General features: G+C 41.1%; 1 protein-coding gene across 1 annotated transcript in view; it reads right to left on the bottom strand.

The window, feature by feature from the left end:
* Positions 1 to 20,312, bottom strand: part of TMPRSS15 (transmembrane serine protease 15) — a 311,771-nt gene that overhangs the window by 137,939 nt on the left and 153,520 nt on the right. Inside the window, exons 11-12 of the mRNA XM_056560197.1 lie at positions 8,460 to 8,570; positions 900 to 1,026 (exon numbers count right to left, since the gene is read on the bottom strand). Coding sequence (XP_056416172.1) covers positions 900 to 1,026; positions 8,460 to 8,570 — 238 coding nt within the window. The remainder of the gene's footprint in view (positions 1 to 899; positions 1,027 to 8,459; positions 8,571 to 20,312) is intronic.

The following is a 20,312-nucleotide window of genomic DNA, read 5'->3' on the forward strand; positions in this document are numbered from 1 at the left end:
CCTTGACATGCGTCACAGCTTTTGGTACACTGTAATTTGGAGTGACAAGACCACAATAGAGCTTTATGGTCACAACCATAAGTGCTATGTTTGGTCAGTATGTTTTTGAAGTAGCAGTTGCATCTGGACTCTGTTGAGTGAGTAGACCCAAAGGTCTATCCACCATGTAAGAAGGCACTAATAAAAATGGCTCAATGTAGGTGGAGAAATTACAGATTTTGAATTTAGGCCCAGTCACATCTAATGTCTGATGCTGCACCACTGTACACTACTAAGATCTTTGGATAACATGTCCCCTTCTGATTTCTTTCAGATGTGGTGTTGTCAGCTAAAATGTACATATTGATATGTATGGTGATTTTAGTCCACAAAAAGTCTTACTGAAAACAATGCACCTGACGGAAAAGACACAGACATGTATTGTTTTTCATCCCTCAGTACCCCAAAACAGGAGAGCTAATTTGTATAATTTATCATGGAGCTTTGTCTGAACAATAGGTTTCCATACACCACTGAGGCTGTTGTGGGCGGTCACAGAACATACAGTCACAGGTGGGTGAAAGAGCATGAGGGGGTGATGAAATGGCACTTGGGGTACTACATAAAAGCTGTGATAAAATTTTCGCTTGAGATCGTGGGATTGGACACATATGTTGCAGGAGTGGGTGAGAGTGGAAAACACATCTTGTGGGAGCGGGGGGGGGGGGGATAATAGTCAGAAATCCAGCATAAGTGGTGAAAGCAGGATTACGAAAACAGTTCCCAGGGCTCCAGAATCCCCCCCCCCCTCCCTAAATTAAAATGACTCTAGAGTGTGATTGGAAAAATAGTTTTAGGAATATCAACATACATATAAAATATCAACTTTATAAAAAAGCTTTTGAATTTTGTACACATACCCTAGTCCCAGTTGATGACATATAGTGTTAGAGATTTCTTCCATCCAGAGATCTGCACATGCCGTACGCCATTCTCCCTGAACCTTGATCTGAACCTTTCCGCTGGAGCTGCTGTTGGAAAGTTGCACTGAGAAAAATAAGGACAAACAACAAGAAATCTGTCAGTCATCTCGGAGATATCTAAGAAACTAATGTTTTACACCTAAATTACCTAAACTAAAATCTAAATTTTCTTCTTTTTTTCTGAACCACAGTAAAACGTACTCGATTACTTTTGTATATTAAACACCGCTTTTCAAGCTAAACACTGAGTTACTATCAGTAGACATTCAATCTCTTCTTTAGCCCTTGAGGATGCAGGGCCATATAAGGGCTTGTTTTATGACTTGTTATCCTTAAGTTTTTACATCCGGTATTTCACCCTAACATGAATCGTCACCAAAGGGATGTTCTGCTACTACCAGCCAGGCCTACAGATACACCATCGGCTATGATTCCAAAAAAGTTTTTTTAATGTTTATAAAAGATATTGCTTCTTCACTATTTTGAGACACTTGATTATACATTTTTTTAACATTATAGATTTATTGAATTTTTCAAGCAATAATACAAAAAAGAATAAGCAAGTATGAGTAAGGCTGGGTTCACATATATCACGTGTCCGACATAGTTTCCCTCTGGTGTCCACCGGAGGAAACTGATGCTAGAACTGATCCCATTCATTTGAATGGGACAGTTCACAATCATCCAGTGTCTTAATTTTGAAGCTGGATGGTTGGACATGCCGGAGGGCACCGGACAGAGGAACGTAAATCGCATTTCAAGGTGTAATACCTCTTTATCAATGTGAGTGGGTTCAAAATGCGTTTTTTTAACTTTGGCTAATAAATATTGTTATTTTATACATCTGAACGTTTGATGAACGTTTGTGCAGCAGATCGCGCCTGGCCAGACCCGGGAAAACCTTTTCATCCAAGTTCCAGTAAAAAGCATATGAAGTCCGCTAGTTCAGTGGGTTTTTAAACAAACTGGTAGTTACCATGGTACCACATGTCACCTTAACGTTGACATTAACTTAGTCTTTAAACCACTTTAAAAACTAGTTGAATACAGTCCGTGGTGACCCTAGCAGTGTTTTACAAAGCTGACTTATTCTGCATATAAGATGTTATCACACTGTTTTGAATCTATCCTATGGGATTCAGTTTTTATTATGAAGGGTATGTGGGTAAAGCTATCTACCGTATACATATCAGACGTGTCTCGGCAGAACCCACCAACTATCTAAGGAACATGGAGGCCTAAAGGATTGAGCGTGTTAGATTTTGACTGTCCGCACTCAAAGGAATGGACTGCTGGGTGTTATATCATCTACAGACTAGTATTTCAGCAGATGATTTGTTGTGGAACAAAGAGACAGAATTGCGCTGAAAAATTATTCCTGCCTCCTCTGCTAAGGTTTATGAAGTTGAGGCAGCTTGTTGAAATGTATGAGGCAACACACAGCTATCTGCCCCTCTCTGTAATACAATGCTGAAGAAAGTGACTGGGAGGTTAATGGCTGCAGTAATTATCCTTTTCAGTGAAAACACTCCTCTCTGTCCACCAGAACGCTGATATGACTAGTATGTGAAACGCTGCTGGAATGAGTTTTTCTGTGTAACACACACAGCAATGTCTGTCCTATCTCTATGCAGTGTAATGAATGATATGACGAGCCGCAAAATGGCTGCCGAATATATAGGGCTGTGACTGGCTGCTGATAACATGCATCCTGCATCTGATTCAGGGTCATCCTGTCAACTTCCCTTCCCGCCTTGCCAGCATTCCTTGCCCCATGCACTGACATGTGGATCTGCCATTTTAGATACCCATGAGCCTGGACCGCAGTAAATGGAGTTTAATGAAGTGATAGAATTGGGCTGAGGGACCCACTCTAAATAGGTTGCCTTGACGTGGCAAGTGGGCTTTGTACTTTTTGATCAAAACGTATATACTAACAACCTGTTGGTTTTAGAAATTATGCTGAGAAGCAATTAGATCATTATACAAAATTTTTGATGTGCGACCATGTCTGTCTTCTACCTGAATTCACATTGTGTTTTCTTTTTTACATGTGTCTGCACTCTTCCCCACCCCCTCAGCCCAACCCTATATAAGTAGTAGTTAGCTACACATGGGCCATTTCTTTCCTAGCAGCCTCCCAGCCTCCCAGTCTGACTGGGAGAGCATGGTAAGTGAGCTGTAGCACCCTGTTCACACTGTTGTGGTGCTTTGCGGCGTCTGTTGCTGCCGTGGTGCTGTGTCTGTGGGGAGGTGCAACCCATTGACTGGTTTGAGTGGCATTGGGGCCGCTCTGCCAGTGGGTCGTTCCCCCTGTGGGCACTGGTGTCGCGGCGGTGGTGGTCGCCACCCAGTGCTACACCATTTTATGCAAGGGACATTAGGGACCCACTCTAAATAGGTGGCCTTGACGTGGCGAGTGGGCTTTGTACTTTTTGATCAAAACGTATATACTAACAACCTGTTAGTTTTTGAAATTATGCTGAGAAGCAATTAGATCATTATACAAGATTGTAGATGTGTGACCATGTCTGTCTTCTACCTGAATTAACATATATATATATATATATATATATATATATATATATATATATATATACTTTCTTATTATTAAATGAATGTGGGGTCACTATCTGACCCACATAAGGTGCAAAGATGCAAAGCTTAATAATAATGGAGACTGAGATGTTAGGCCAATTCACCTCAATCTCAAATAGCCACGACAAAAACAAACTGTTAGCATGAAGTGAGGGTTCAATAGAGACTTATAGTGACAAAAATCACAGTGCCACAGTGAAGAAGCTGGAGCTTTGTCAGATACAACCCTCATGAAGAAAGGAGGGGGGCAGTAATAGCCAAAACTAGTGCACAAGTCCCCCTAACTAACTTATATTAAACACATGGACAAATCAATATTCAAATTGAATAACATGTGAAGAATGTAATATACCATACGAGAAGCTGAAAAGACACCATAAGTATCAAAAAATACAACTAAAAATGAATATAAATAGATAAACAATACTATGCTGTAGATAATGTTCATACACACTATTTTGCCAAAGTGACATAACTGGCCCCAAACACATTGAGCCATATAGAAGGACAGGTAGATCCCATAGGGGCAATTTTAACCTTCTGAGGGTATTGTGATCACATCATCCAATAAGGGTATATATAACAGATCACCCTCAAAGTCACAGTTATAGGAGTAGTAAAGTCAACTTCGCATATTTGGGTGCGTTCAGAGAATGATGACGTACATAAATGATGTTGACAAATACAGTTTCTCACATCGCCGAAAGGAAGGCATCACGGTAGGAAGGGTTTTTAATTGCTGTATGTCTGTCTCATCCATTGCCATCTGGATATCCCGAACATGCTCTCGGATGAATTCTCGGGTCATCATAGAATGCATGTGCTGATGTTTGGAGAACGGTATTGGCGGAGGTACTCTTTTGATATCGGTCGGTCTGAATATATCTATCTGTGTCCACAAGAATTCTTGTGGACACAGATAGATATATTCAGACCGACCTATATCGTAAGAGTACCTTCACCACTACCGTTACACGCATCATCAGCACATCCATCCCACCTTGTCAAGAATATCCCAGTGGGCCAATTCCTGAGAGCTAGACGGCTATGTTCTACTGAGGAGAAGTTTGAAGCTCAAGCTAAGGACCTAAAGAAAAGGTTTCAAGAAAGAGGATACAGCAATAGGAGCATCAAACGGGCGTATTGTAGAGCAAAGAACAAGGGACGTACCTCCTTATTGTACCCAAGCAGAGTAGCCGAACTGAAGACAGAACAGTTGAGATGTGTTCTTGATTTTTCATCAAGAATACAGGCAGTGGATATTATGAAACAACACTGGTCTATACTCCTTACCGATCCAATTTTAACTCGTGTCATACCATCTCGACCAGCAATTACGTACAGGCAAGCAAAAAATCTTAAGGATATGTTGGTGCATAGTTATTATGTACCCATTGAGACTATCCCGATTTTTGGCACTAGTAGGCTGAAATGGGGTAATTCTGCCTGTGGTAGGTGTGTGGCATGCAGTAATATGGATAAAACCATCCATTTTTCTGATGCCTCTAAATCTAAGAACTACGAAATTAGACATACAATTAACTGCATCACAAAGGGTTTTATATATGCTGTCACATGTCCTTGTGGTCCTACATATATAGGTATGATGACCCGGGAATTAAGACGTTGCATCCAGGAGCATGTTCGGGATATCCAGATGGCAATGGATGAGACAGACATACAGCGATTAAAGACACTTCAAACTCCAGCATAATTGCGATGCATCACTTCTATGCTTCTGTAGAATTGACCACGTCCCTAATGGTCCAGGACAAGGTAATTGGCCTAGGACCCTTGCCCAGCGTGAGACCCTCTTGATCTTTGAACTTGGAACGATGACACCTCAAGGGCTCAATGAAGTCAACAGATATACACCATTCTTGTAATTTGACGCCTTTAGCAACCTTTGTGCATATACATCCTTTTTGGATTTTTAATTGGGTTGTTTAAAAAAAAAAAAAAAATTCCTCCTTCTTTCCTATATTGTTTTCAGCCTTACCGTGATGCCTTCCTTTTGGCGACGTGAGAAACTGTATTTGTCAACATCATTTATGTACGTCATCATTCTCTGAACGCACCCAAATATGCAAAGTTGACTTTACTACTCCTATAACTGTGACTTTGTGGGTGGTCCGTTATATATACTCTTATTGGATGATGTGATCTCAATACCCTCAATAGGTTAAAATTGCCCCTATGGGATCTTCCTGTCCTTCTATATGGCTCAATGTGTTTGGGGCCAGTTATGTCACTTTAGCGAAATAGTGTGTATGGGCATTATCTACAGCATAGTATTGTTTATCTATTTATATTATTTTTGTGTTGTATTTTTTTTATACTTATGGTGTCTTTTCAGCTTCTCTTATGGTGTATTACATTCTTCACATTATACAATTTGAATATTTATTTGTTTCAAATAAGTTAGTTAGGTGCACTAGTTCTGGCTATTACTGCAGCCCTCTTATTTTCATGAGGGTGGTATCTGACAGAGCTCCAGGTAATGTATTGGCATATCACGTTCTTAACTGTGGCACTTTAATGTATGTCACTATTGCACCCTCACTTCATGCTCACGGTTTGTTTTTGTCATGGTTGTTTGAGACTGAGGTGGATTGACCTCACATCTCAGTCTCTATTATTATTAAGTTTTGCACCTTTGCACCTCATGTGGGTCAGGTAGTGACCCCACATTCATTTAATAATAAGAAAGTTATATATATATATATATATATATATATATATATATATATATATATATATATATATATATTTATTTATTTTTATGTATATGTATATTTAATTTTAACACTATTTTTCACCTTAACCTATGATTTATATTCAGATTTCCCTGAGGATTATTTTCTGAAATATTGTGTCCAGAAATTTCTGGTCTCATATTCATTCACATTTTTATAATTTTTATATTATTTATTACTACTAAATGTAGTAGGGTATTTTCATGGTTTACTACCATATTATTAATTGATTAATAATTTATCATGTTCTAAAAAGCATTGTATTTGGCTCTTGTATGTTTATTCAGTTACTGTCATGCACTTTATTGTTGTACTTGTCTGTATGCCATTACAACCTGTATCTTGTCACTGTTATGCACTTCACTGTTGTACTTACCTGTATGCCATTATGACCTATATATACTTTTGTATACCCCTATTTACATTTCATATTGTATTTTGCAATCTGTCTATGTTCTCACTATGGAGTGATCATTATGAAGTGATGCAGTGCCGTGGGGATGCCCCATCTCTGCCCCCTCTCTGACACCATGCCGATGTTGGTGGGAGGGTGTTGCCGGGGTGCTCCCGTGGCATACGCACACTGCCCGCTCCCACCTCTTTCTCTCACGTGCTGCGTATTCGTTGCCGTGGGATGCCACCCCGGCAACTCCCTCCACACCATCGGCTGGTGTCAGAGAGGGGGCTGGTCTGGGCGTTCCCTCGATATGTTCTTATGTCCGGTCTATTCCTCCCCCTTCATTATGCACTGCTGGCAGATACAGAGGTGAGCTTCTATGTTACAGTTACATATTATGGATGCGCTACGGGACCGCAGTCCTTTATTCCGCATCCTGTTTACACTTGTTTTGGGTTTTGATTATGATAAAGGGTTGCAAGTTTTGTTCTGATGATGTCTTATCCTGCTCTGGTAATGACCTGTGGCAGGGTGTTGCCCTACTTTGACCATGCCCGGAAGAAGCCTTGAGCGAAACGTTGGGTGGCGGAAGCATACACATCTACCCGGTCCACTTGGTAATGATTGTATTTATTCAATTTGTTTTTTGTGTTCCCTGTATTTTTATCATTTGCAACTTCTTCTTTGATACTCCACTAGAATGCAATTTTAGCACTTTTTGCTGCTACCTTCAGCATTTTGAGCCTTTTTGTTGAACACTACTTATGTCTGCCACAGTAATACTAACATTGTAGTCACATCTTCCATGTATGCTTCCATTTCTGTTCAGTTTTCCATCAGTTACACTCTCTTTCTATGTGTAATTTTATTTAAAAAAAAATAATTCTATATAATCAAGTGTATTAAAGTGAAGTTTTACTTATCCCCGATCCTGTCTAATTTTCACTGTATGACCCCTTTAATGGACTTTTTTCAAACTGGTGAATTGTATAACTACCATATGTATATAGACACTGAGCCAAAATGAATCTCAGGGGATTTGATCATCTCTAGTGGTGGCTTATTCTTTTCTCTTATTAAAAAAAAAAAAAGATATCTGAGCTAAGGTGGACTAGTATGTATATGGTGGATTCAGAAGGAATAGCTTTTGGTTGAATGAGCATCCGGCTTAAAGCAAGCTAACATATAGGTCAAGCTCGAGAATAGTGTTTTATTATCTGTGCATGGGACCATGTTACAATTGTACCCCAAATCATTATGGGACCATGTAACAATTGTACCCCCTATTATTATAGGACCATGTAACAATTGTTCCCCCTATTATTATGGGATCATGTAACAACTGTATCCCCTATTATTATGGGACCCTGTAACGATTGTACCCCTTATTATAGGACCATGTAACAATTGTACCCCCTATTATTATGGGACCATGTAACAATTGTACCCCATATTATTATAGGACCATGTAACAATTGTACCCCCTATTATTATGGGACCTTGTAACAATTATATCCCCTATTATTATGGGACCATGTAACAATTGTACCCCCTATTATTATGGGACATGTAGCAATAGTACCCCCTAATATTATGGGACCATGTAACAATTGTACCCTCTATTATTATGGGACCATTTAACAATTGTACCCCCTATTATTATGGGACCATGTAACAATTGTACCTCCTATTATTATGTAACAGCAGTACCCCTTATTGACAGGGCACTGTATAAAAAAATCTTACCACATTTTGCCTCATCAGAACCATCTGGACAGTCGGCGTGTTTATCACAGACGCTGCTCAATGAGACACATTCCCCACTGTTACACTGGAAGGAAGACGCATTACAGGGCTCTGCAAAAAAAAGATTTACATTAGTTATCAGATAGAATAATTACATTGGGATGTTACATTAACGTTTATTTTTAGCAAGCTTTTATAACATTAGTAATCTGATTCTCATCGGTAAGCCTGAATAACTCCATTATTCCTCCATAAGTGTCCTATTCTACTTTTCATCTCGGCTCATGGCAGACCCAGTCCAGTGCTTCCCATTTAACATTACTGAGGTCCATGCTAGATCTGCTGTATTACGAAGTTGTAGCAAATTCATTCTCCAAACTTTTCTTAGATCTGCTTCTCAGTGCCAATTCAATTTCATTTCACAATAGGTGCAAGTCTAAATTTGCCCAGAAGTGATTGACATTTTTCACACTTTTACAGTTTCATAACTGAACACATTTAACATTTTACGTAAAATGCTGATTTTCTTTTTTTTGTGTCTTTTTTTTTCATTATTCCGCTGTTTTGAACTCGAGTCAAGAGTGAGCGCTGCCGCACAGAATCACATCTTGTTTACTTACGCTCTATTATAAAAGAGAATTAGAAAACACAGTCGTAAAATGCCCTAAATCTTCTTTATTTCTCTCTCTTTTTCTTACTTTCTGATCTTCCCGGCTCATGAATAGGATATGTAATTACTTAACTATTGTGACAATTGAAAGGCTGAGCAGTACTGTATCTATGATAAAATGTATTTTTATTTTAATCTTATTATACACTATTATCAAGATCTCTATAATCAAAGCTATGAATATATATAAGTAAAGCTTTTGTGCAAGAAAAGTTTGTTGGCCCTAAACTGCATTCTAGAAAGTCATTCAATACATACAGTGGGCAAAAGTCTATTAGGCAGATAGCAATAGTCCCAAATTAGGGGCAAAATTCCTTCTAAACTCCCAAATATGGCAGGGAGAATAAATCCCATCTCCAAAAAGGGAAAAACATGTTTTTGCTCTGCCTGCCCTCTTCATAGTTTCTCTTAAACTGCCTGCCCTCCTTATTCCAAACCCAGGGAGGACAACCCCCCACTTCCATTACCTGTATCCAGTGCCATCTAGGACAGACTTTACTTCCCTGGTGCGGCACATAATGTCTGTTTAGAAAATATTACATTTTGGCATGCATCGGCACTGTGCAAGGGAGTGCTGGAGATACTCAAGTACAGCACTCTTGTATCTCTGATGCTCCCATAGAGAATGCATGGAGCATGTGCCGTCACCCCATTCCATGCACAGGGAGAGACAGAAACCTGTAATGGACATTGTAGTAGTTAAAAGAGGTCAGATCCCCCACTATCCTGCAGATAGGGGGATCTAAACTGGTGGAATACCCCATTAAGCTCCTTTTCCTAAGACTATGGACATGAAATCGTTTATAAGCACCTTCTACTTACCACTAACTGCGAAGGTGCACCATTCCACTGGGTCTTCACTTGTTCTTAACTCCTTCCCGAACCATGACATACATATACGACATTGGTCAGGTCCGCATCATAACCGGAGATGTCCGCAGTTGATATCTGCGGTAATGACGGACATCGAGATCGCTCCGATGTCCATCATTTAACTGATTAAATACAGTGATCTGTACATTTAAACATTAAATGCAGCTATTTCCTGTTGTCTAGTGGTGCCATAGCTTCTTGCAATGTAATCATTGGGGGGCTATGGGTTGCTAGAAAAGCCTGATGCCTTGCCATGTCCTCAATGTCTTCCCTGGCTCTGTGATTGCTTTTGGCTCCCTTCGGCAGCCCTAAGCAATAGAACACAGATTTTATGGATCAATGTAATGCAATAGCATTACATTGATCTATGTAAGCCATCTAATGATGACTTATGATAGGCCCCTATATTTGGTATGGCCACATGCATAATTGTCCGAACGAAGAACAGCGTAAGCGCAAAAAAATCCAGACGGCAAAATTGCAGATTTGTGCTTACATTACATCCCAAAAAATGTAATAAATATTGATCAAATAGCAAGAACTAAGCAAGAGTAGTATAGCTAAAAACTACAGCAAAAACCCTAGCACAGATCCAGAGGTGGGGAAAAAAAAAAGTTATAGGGGTGAGAACATGGTATTGCACAGTTTTATTTTTATTTTTAAAGTTTTCCCAAAATTTTTTTAACCATAAAATGAAACAAAAGTTATTCAAGTTTAGTATCAATGGAATTATACTAACTCACAGAATAAAGATAGCATGTCGAATTTACTGTATTTTTAATATGAAAAAATTACTGCCCTGTAAAATTGTGCAATTCCATTTTTTTTTTACATTTTGCCCTACATATACGGTAATTTTTTTTCTGTCTTCGTAACACATTGTATGATAAAACAATAGTATATCAGTGAAAAGTACAACTAGTCATGCAGAAAATTACCCCCAATACAACTTTCTCAGTCGAAAAACAATTAAGTTATGGGTCTTAGAAGGTAAGTAGGAAAAAAACATGAGCCATAAAAAATAATTTGCTGGGTCATGAAGGGGTTAATCTATCAACCTGATCCATGGTATGTTGAATCTGAGCCCCAAGAAGCCTTTGTACCATTGTGCAATCCTGGTCTTTGTGATTCATGGCCCTATTTGTACCCAGCACCTTCTCTGTCCTGACCTTACTAGAGCAGACATTTTGTTGGCTGTTTTGTCGCTATGCCTGAAATAATATTCCTTAAACTATTGCAAAATTATTGGGGTATGCTAGATCAGACATTCTCTCTGACACTCTTTATTCTACCTTCCTTTGGTTACCCAACTAGCTGCCTTATTTTGCTGTACTTCCACGCTACTATCTTCTACTGTATCTGCCCTATCGAGTGCATGCTCAATGAGAAGACTTCTTTTAGGTGTTGTGTAAATCTCATTGTGGCAAGTTGTCCCTTTACATCCATGACCTAGGCTTCCACATATGCATTGGCCATCATGTACAGCAATATGCATTCTCAAAAAGCTATTGAAAGACTGAATACTGTACATTGCTTAAAGGGGTACTCCGCTGCTCATCGTTTGGAACAAACTTTTCTTAACACTGGAGCCGGTGCCGGAAGCTCGTGACGTCATAGCCCTGCGCTTTCATGACCTCACACCCTACCCCCTCAATGTAAGTCTATGGGACATCCTCCCTGACACCCTTTATTCTACCTTCCTTCGTTTACACAACTAGCTGCCTCATTGTCCTATACTTCCACGCTACTATCTTCTACTGTATCTGCCCTATCGAGTGCATGCTCAATGAGAAGACTTCTTTGCGTGTTGTGTAAATCTCATTGTGGCAAGTTGTCCCTTTAGATCCATGACCTAGGCTTCCAAATATGCATTGGCCATCATGTACAGCAATAGGCATTCTCGAAAGCTATTCAAAGACTGAATACTGTACATTGCTTAAAGGGGTACTCCGCTGCTCAACGTTTGGAACAAACTGCTCTGAACACTGGAGCCAGTGCCGGAAGCTCGTGACGTCATAGCCCCGCACCCTCATGATGTCACACCAGACCCCCTCAATGCAAGTCTATGGGATGGGGCGTGACTGCTGTCACGCCCCCTCCCATAGATTTGCATTGAGGGGGTGGGATGTGACGGCATGAGGGGGCAGGGCTATGACATCACAAGCTCCCGGCGCCTGCTCCAACGTTCCGAACTGTTTGTTCCAAATGCTGAGTAGCGGAGTACCCCTTTAAGACATATACATATGGCTGTGCGAATTTTGAAGAACATAGCACAATAGTGTGCCACTATCTTTAATTTATTTTATTTTTCTTACGTGCATATTAGTAGGTATAGTATAACCACCTCTGTATCTAAATATACCTATTTTACTTTCACTCTATCTACCTGTCCAACCCATATTAAAATACAATAACTTTACTCGCTTAATAGAGATATTTAGTGCATACTATACAACGGCAGCTGTATTATACTGTATTACCCTATATACTTTTTTTTTTCTTTTCATACATCATTACCAAATATAATCATCCTCCTATTGATAATCATTTCTGCTATCCAGCCACCGTTGTTGATGATATATGAAGCAGAAAGAATAAGCTTGACTTTTCTCAGCTACATTAACTACAAAGGAGCTGAAACAGCACAAAAGAAGGCATATTTTGGCTGAACAAAGTAAATGCATTTCAGAAAAGAGAGGAGGACAAATTAAGGAAATATATAGTCACGCAACACCTAATATGTCTTCTTGAAAAGAATATATCTCTGAAGGGACACATTTGTTTCAGCCTGAGTAGATTGCTACATTAAAAATGCCTAAGCATGAAAAGGCAAATTACTTCACACATTGTGCATAAATGAACTTCAAAATTGTTTAATTTCATTTTATTCTTCTGTCTCTTTCTGCACTTTGCGGAGATACCAGAGAAAATGTCATATTGCAATAGGCTCACCATTGTGTGTGTATACAATCATGTGCATGTCAAGAAAGTGACAGATAAGAAATAAGTATGAGCTCTGTTATTGCGTGATTTTTTAAAAATATTTTCCAACTTTTTATCATCTATCTACTGTATCTATCTACCGATTGATCTCTTTCTCTATCTGAAAAGGTAGAAGTTTGTCAGCACATTCTGATACACAACCATTGTATGAAATAAGTACACAGGTGCACACTGTTGTGGCTGAACCTCAAATACAAGCAAAAGAATTACAGCAGCACACTGCTAGCACAAAGCTATATATGAAATATGACATGTTTAACTTAGTAATACTGCTATGGTGAAAAATAGAGGTTCTTAGCTTTTTGCATTGCACATGTGAAGGGGCGAGTGGCTGCCTCCATGTTGGTTTGTGCACCCCACCCATTTCATTAGGTGCAGGATATGCCAGACCTTACATGCCCAGATATTGAGGCTCAGTGCTAACCTAGGAGAGGCATATTAATAGTGTAGGGTCTGTCCCAAATGAGGTCACATTATCATGGTGGGATGGGACACACTCTTTGGCCAAATGGTAAGCTAAGAACCTCTATTTTTCACCATAGCAGTATTGCTAAGTTAAACATGTCATATTTCACATATAGCTTTGTGCAAGAAGTGTGCTGCTGTAATTCTTTTGCTTGTGTTTCTATATCTATCTATTTCTATGTCTATCTATGTGTCTATCTCATATATATCTATGTATCTATCTAACAATGGAAGGATGAGTGCAGCACACCAAAGTATCAAAATGAAAAAGTGACTTTTGTTGCATGAACAGGCAAGTGTGAGGTTTCAGTGTTGTAACAACACCATTCTCAAGCCCTTGAGAATGGTGTTGTGAGAACACCGAAACGTTGCACTTGCCTGTTCATGGAATAAAATTTACTTTTTTTATTTTGATACTCAGGTGTGATGCGGTCATCCTTCCATTGTTAGTATCCATTTGGACTCGAGACAGGGGTCCCTATTGATCTGCCTGCACCCAATTCCTACGTTTTTTCTGGAGGCACTGCTCTAATGCCAATTTTTATCTATCTATCTATCTCTCTAGGCATTACTTTACTTTAAATAGATTTAGTTTGGCATCTTTACCCCCCTACACACATACACATTTGAAAACAACCAATAACAGATGTATTCACCCTAACTTTTCCTTTTGTTTAGCTGCATATCAATGTATCAGGAAACATATTCAAGACAATACCACTACAGCCCTCCTTGCTCAGAACTGACAGAGGTTTTACTAGCAGTTTCCACTTGCTAGCAAGGGTAAACAATCATACATTTTGCAATTGGGGATGACTACACCCCTTTGTATGTAACCATAACCCATTTTCTCAAGCCACACTGTGGTCAGGCAATAAGGAAATTCAAAAAGAAAATAACTTTCTTTGCATCATACAGCAGCTGATAAGTACTGGAAGGATTAAGATTTTTTAACAGAAGTAATTTACAAATCTGCTTAACTTTCTGGCACCAGTTGATTTAGAAAAAAATGTTTTCCAGTGGAGTACCCCTTTAAGACAAAAACCCCATCCTTCACGTAAGGGGGTAGGTTAGGGTTAATTGAACTATCATATTTTTTTTTTTTTTTTTACATAAAAGTAACATGTGTACTAAGTTTCATCAAAATATCTCTAGTCATTTGGAAGTTATGCTGGAACATACATTTCCCATAGACTTGCATCGAACTTTAAACAAAAATCCCGACCCTGGCAAATGGGGGTGGATAAGGGTTCATTTATCTATCCTATGTTTTTAGTTGACATATATTGTATCAGCTTGTATCTGTGGCTGTGGCTTGTAACGACATAAAATACGTTTCCAATAGTAAGTAATGGAAACATTTCATTGTTATTTTGGAAACTGCAATGCAACTACAACACAAATTTTCACTTTTACAAATTGGTAAGTTATAAATGGGCCAGAATACTTACATATTAGCTATTAGTACATTTTCACACTGACCAGTAGCTCAACTTCTTTTACAGGTAGTGACTGTGACTGTTACATCTACGGAATCCCAACTATACTCAAAGCACACACCGTGGGTGCCCTGATAAAACCCCTGTATCTCATCTTTTCTTCTATCTATTTATCTTTCATCCCATTCATAGGTCTCAAAGGGAATTGAATATTCAAGAATCATTATTTAAAGTGAATCTGTCACGTAGTCTCATATGGCATAACTTATTACAGCACCAGGTAGAAGGTAAAAAGTACCTTCACAGTCATACCTATAGATTTGTGGCATTCTGTTTGTAATTGCCAAGCAATTTGTAATTTTTTATTTATGTTAAAGAGGAGCAATTGCCCACAGGGCAAGGCCAGTCATCTAATGTGTCCGTCACATCCATATCCCCTACAGCACACACCACAAAGACTGTCAATCAAATGCAGGAGGAAGATGCAAAGTGCAAGGGGGATGGAAATGTAGATACAATTTATTTTATTTTTTTATTTAATTATTTGTTCATTTTTTTATAGGGCACTTGGTTCCAGCACTGAAGCCAAATTGTAAACCAGCACTGTGATACTAAATTATCAGATTCTCTTTAAAGGATCATGTCCAGACTTTGAAGATACATAGATATATATCATCTTCTCTGCAGCTCAGATGATGAATTCAAGTGATAAATAATAACTATACTGAACTATGTGAACTTTTGTACACATGCAGAAAAGCTGAGTTTGTATTTTATGTTTCCTCTAGAGATGAGCAAATTGAAGCTGACAAATCCGAATTTGTTACGAATTTCATGAAAAATTTGATTCTGCTGATCATCCCGCCTACCTGCCTTCCCGCCTTGCCTTCCCCCTTGCCTTCCCAGAGTTCCTTGCCCTATGTTCTCACGTGTGGATCCGCCATTTTAGATGCCCTGGAGCCTGGACCACACTAAATGGAGTTTAATGAAGCGATTTGCGCGATAGAATCGCAGCGATGTTCGCATTCGCTGCGATTCTATCGCGCAAATCGCTTCATTAAACTCCATTTAGTGTGGTCCAGGCTCCAGGGCATCTAAAATGGCGGATCCACACGTGAGAACATAGGGCAAGGAACTCTGGGAAGGCAAGGGGGAAGGCAAGGCGGGACGGCAGGTAGGCGGGATGATAAGCAGCCAGTCACCCCTGTGATGTCACAGCCCTATATATTTGGCAGCCATATTGCAGCCAGTTATTTAATTTACTACACTGCAGAGAGATAGGATGGACAGCCTGTGTGTGTGTGTTACACAGAAAAGTATTCTCCAGTGGAGGTTCACCTCCTAGTCACATCAGCGTTCTGGGGGACAGAGAACAGTGCATTCTTCAACTGAAAAGGATTTTTACTGCAGCCATTTACCTCCCAGTCACTTTCTTCAGCATTGTATTACAGAGAGGGGCAAATAGCTGTGTGTTTCCTCATACATATCAACAAGCTGCCTAAACTTCAAAAACCTTAGCAGAGGAGGCAGGAATAACTTTTCAGCACAATTCTGTGTCTTTGTTCCACAACACATTATCTGGTAAATATACTAGTCTATAGACGGTATAATACCCAGCAGTCCATTCCTAATAGTCTTTGACAGAGTGAAATTTTGTGTGTAGTACACAGCTTTTGTGTGCTCCAGCACTCTTGTGTACTGCTGGTGTTGTGTAGAAATATGTTTTTTAAGTGTACTGTATTTTTATGCTCTTATAAGTGCATACCACATACCTACATCTAAGTAGTGTACTATTTTAACCTTTTAATCTGTCAAGGGCCTAGATACTGTGAAAGTCAAGGCAAAAGTAATTACCGGCTGATGTTTTACTCCAAAATGTTTTTTTAAGCATACTATTGCACATTTTTCTGCCCTCATAAGTGCATACTCCATATATACATCTTAGTAGTGTAATATTTTGTACGTGTTATTCTGTCAAGGGCCTAGATACTGTGAAAGTCCCGGCAAAAGTACTCACCAGCTGGTGTTGTACTCAAATACTTTTTTTTAGCCTACTGTAGCTCATTTTCCTGCCCTCATAAGTGCATACCACATATGTACATCAAAGTAGTGTACTATTTTGTACCTGTTAATCTGTCAATAGCCTAGATACTGTGAAAGGACAGCCAAAAGCACACACCTGCTGTTGTTCTAGACATATACTGTTTTAAGCATAGGGAAGCGTATTGTACTCCCCTCATATACACACTAAGTATGTCAGGCAGAAAAGTGGCAGGAGGTACACAGAGGAGTGGCAGAGGCCTAAATTCAGCAGGCAGAGGTCGCAGCAGACTAGGGGTGAGTGGCAACAGGAGTAGCAGCGAGAGGCCTGAGCTCCCGGTATAAGCTAGCAGTCATGTCTCAACCAGCAACCCATCTGCCGTCATTGATTGGTTAATACAGTAATCCACTTAATCACAAGTGACATCTGATACCCCAGTCAACAGTCGGTGGATTCCTCAGACACAACCCTTAGTTAGCATGGCCCAGGAGCAGTCCCTGTCCTCCCATTGCCTCTGTCCTATGTTGTTCCCTCCCCTACAAAAGTATCTTATGTTGTGGGTTCAGCTCCCCTATTCACTGAGGACGATCTAATAGAGGACAGTCAGCAGCTACTGCCCAGCCAAGAAGTGGAGGAGACATCTGTCGCTTCCTCCCCTAGGCGGGCAAGTAGTGATGAGGATAGTGACGTGGGAGGAGGTGTTTCCAGGGTTCAGGGTCCTGAAGCAGACACTGTTGAGGAACCTGAGGAGGATATTAGTGATGTACAGACACTTGTTGATGATGATGAAGCCGATCGCAATTGGGAGCCAGGTGCAAAAGGGGTTTCATCATCATGATCAGAAGAGGGTTGCAGGTTCCCCATGAGGCAGCAGCTGAGCCAGCAAAATAGTAGCATGGTTATCAGTCAGCATGGTGGCAGAATTGGAAATTCTGGAGCCAAACGTAAACGGGGGAGACCACCTGCTTTGTGGCAGCCTACCTACCCAGGAGGTAATGGAACAGGGATTCCAGGAGACGGCAGCTGTAGCAGTCAATTAGTGCAGACTGTTGGTGGGAAAATCAGCTACTCGGCGGTGTGGCAGCTTTTCATCAAGCATCCGGAGGTTAACATAGCCCCATGCAAGATGTGTTGGCGGAAAGTGAAGCGTGGCCAGGGTCTCAATGTTGGCACAAAGGCCCTGTGTCAACATATGCTGCGCCACCATAAAGCAGCCTGGGAGAACCGTGGCTCTGATGTAGTGGTCCAGCCTGCTGCATCACCCAGTGGCAAGCCACTCCCTCTTTCAGCCAGCCAAGGCTCCAGCACCACAGCCGAAGGGAGCTGTGTGTCATACCGTCCTTTTGTCACTCCAGATGCTGCTGCTCCTCCTACTGTAAGTCAGTCATTCCACCAACAATCCATCGGCGAAGCCATGTCCAAGAGACAACAGTATGTGCCCACTCATCCAATGGCACAGAAGTTGAATGTGCTCCTGTCCAAGTTGCTGGTGCTGCAGTCCCTCCCTTTTCAAGTGGTATACTCTGCACCTTTCAGAGAACTGATGGCTTGTGCCGAGCCAAGGTGGAGAGTGCCGAGCCGTCATTTCTTTGCGAAGAACTCAGTACCAGCCCAGCACAATTTTGTGGAAGAGAGGGTGGGCCAGTCCTTGAGCCTGTCAGTGTGTACCAAAGTGCATGGCAGCACCAACATCTGGAGCTGTAACTATGGTTAGGGATAATACATGTCCTTTACAGCTCACTGGGTAAATGTGGTTCCTGCACAGCCAGAACACCAACTTGGGCAGGTTACGCTGCTTCCTCCTCCACACTCTCCGGCCTTTGGTCCTGTGACAGTGTGCGACTCCGCCTCCTCATCCTCCACCGTATCCTCAGCCTCCACTGCCCAGACAAGTCAGCAGTGGCCCTTCAGCATACCATGTGTTTAGGACACGGCGGTCTCACGCTGTTCTTCACATGGTTTGCCTTGGCGAACGGAGTCACACAGGGGAGGAACTGCTAAAAGTAATTCATGAAGAAATTGGAGCATGGCTTACTCCACATAAACTGGAAATGGGAACCATGGTAACTGACAACGGGAAGAACATCTTGTCAGCGCTGTGACTGGGAAGGCTGAGCCATGCACCCTGCCTGCCACACGTGTTCAATCTGGTTGTCAAGCGGTTCCAGAAGTGTTCCTCCCATGTGCAAGACATCCTAACAATGGGAAGGAAACGTTGCATGCACTTCAGCCACTCGTACACCGCAAAGCACTCCCTCTTTGAGCTGCAGCGTCTGAACGGTATGCCCCAACAAAGTCTGATTTGCGAAGATGCCACACATTTAAATTCCACCCTCCATATGTTTGACCGACTATACGAACAGAGAAAAGCCATCACCGATTTCTTGATGATCCAAGCGGATAGGGGTACTCTCCTGTGTAACTTCAATGTCAACCAGTGGCAGCTCATACGTGACACCTCCCGTTTGCTCAGGCCCTTTGAGGAAGCCACATTTTTATTGGCAGGAACAGTACCAGCTCCATCAGCTACAGCCTGAGTCTACAGTCGCTGATGAGTACCTTTCATCATTCGCATAGTGAAGCAACTCATCAGCAGAAGGTAGACCTGGAGCAGGACCTGAACCAGCAGGTGGTTGCATACCTTGACATGATCATGCCAACACACTTTGAAGATCCGCTGGACTTTTGGGCAGCCAAACTTGATTTGTGGCTGCAACTAGCAGAGTTTTCCCTGGAAAAGCTGTCCTGCAAGGCCAGTAGTGTGCCATCAGAGTGGGTGTTTAGTGTGGCGGGGGCCATAATCACCCCAAGTAGAACTCGTCTGTTCACAAAAAATGTGGAGAGACTGACCTTTGCAAAGATGAATCAGGCATGGATCAACTAGGATTTCCACCAACCAATTCCTGATGCATCAGAGTAGATTGGCCATGGTGCTACACCAACACTGCACAAATATGGATAGTGTCAAACAGATTTATGGTGCTGCTCCCCAAGTTACAAATATTCCTCCCCATCAGACCTTTTTTCACCCACCTTCGTCACTGGGTACTGGCATTGCCACCCACCGCACCACTCTGTCACTGGGTCACTTTCAGTACTCCTGATGCTGCTGCTGCCACCTCCAGGCTGTCTCATTAAGACACCATATCGTCTCCTTATGCTTCAGCCAACTCCAGGCTGCGCCATTCGGCCTTTTTATAGTCTCATGCTTTACCACCTCCAGGCTGTGCCATTCAGCCACTATATGGTCTCCTCATGCTTCAGCCAACTCCATGCTGTGCCATTCAGCCACTATATGGTCTCCTCATGCTTCAGCTAACTCCAGGCTGTGCCATTCAGCCACTATATAGTCTCCTCATGCT

Source organism: Hyla sarda, chromosome 2, assembly GCF_029499605.1.
Source record: "Hyla sarda isolate aHylSar1 chromosome 2, aHylSar1.hap1, whole genome shotgun sequence".
In the NCBI taxonomy this organism is placed as follows: Eukaryota; Metazoa; Chordata; class Amphibia; order Anura; family Hylidae; genus Hyla; species Hyla sarda.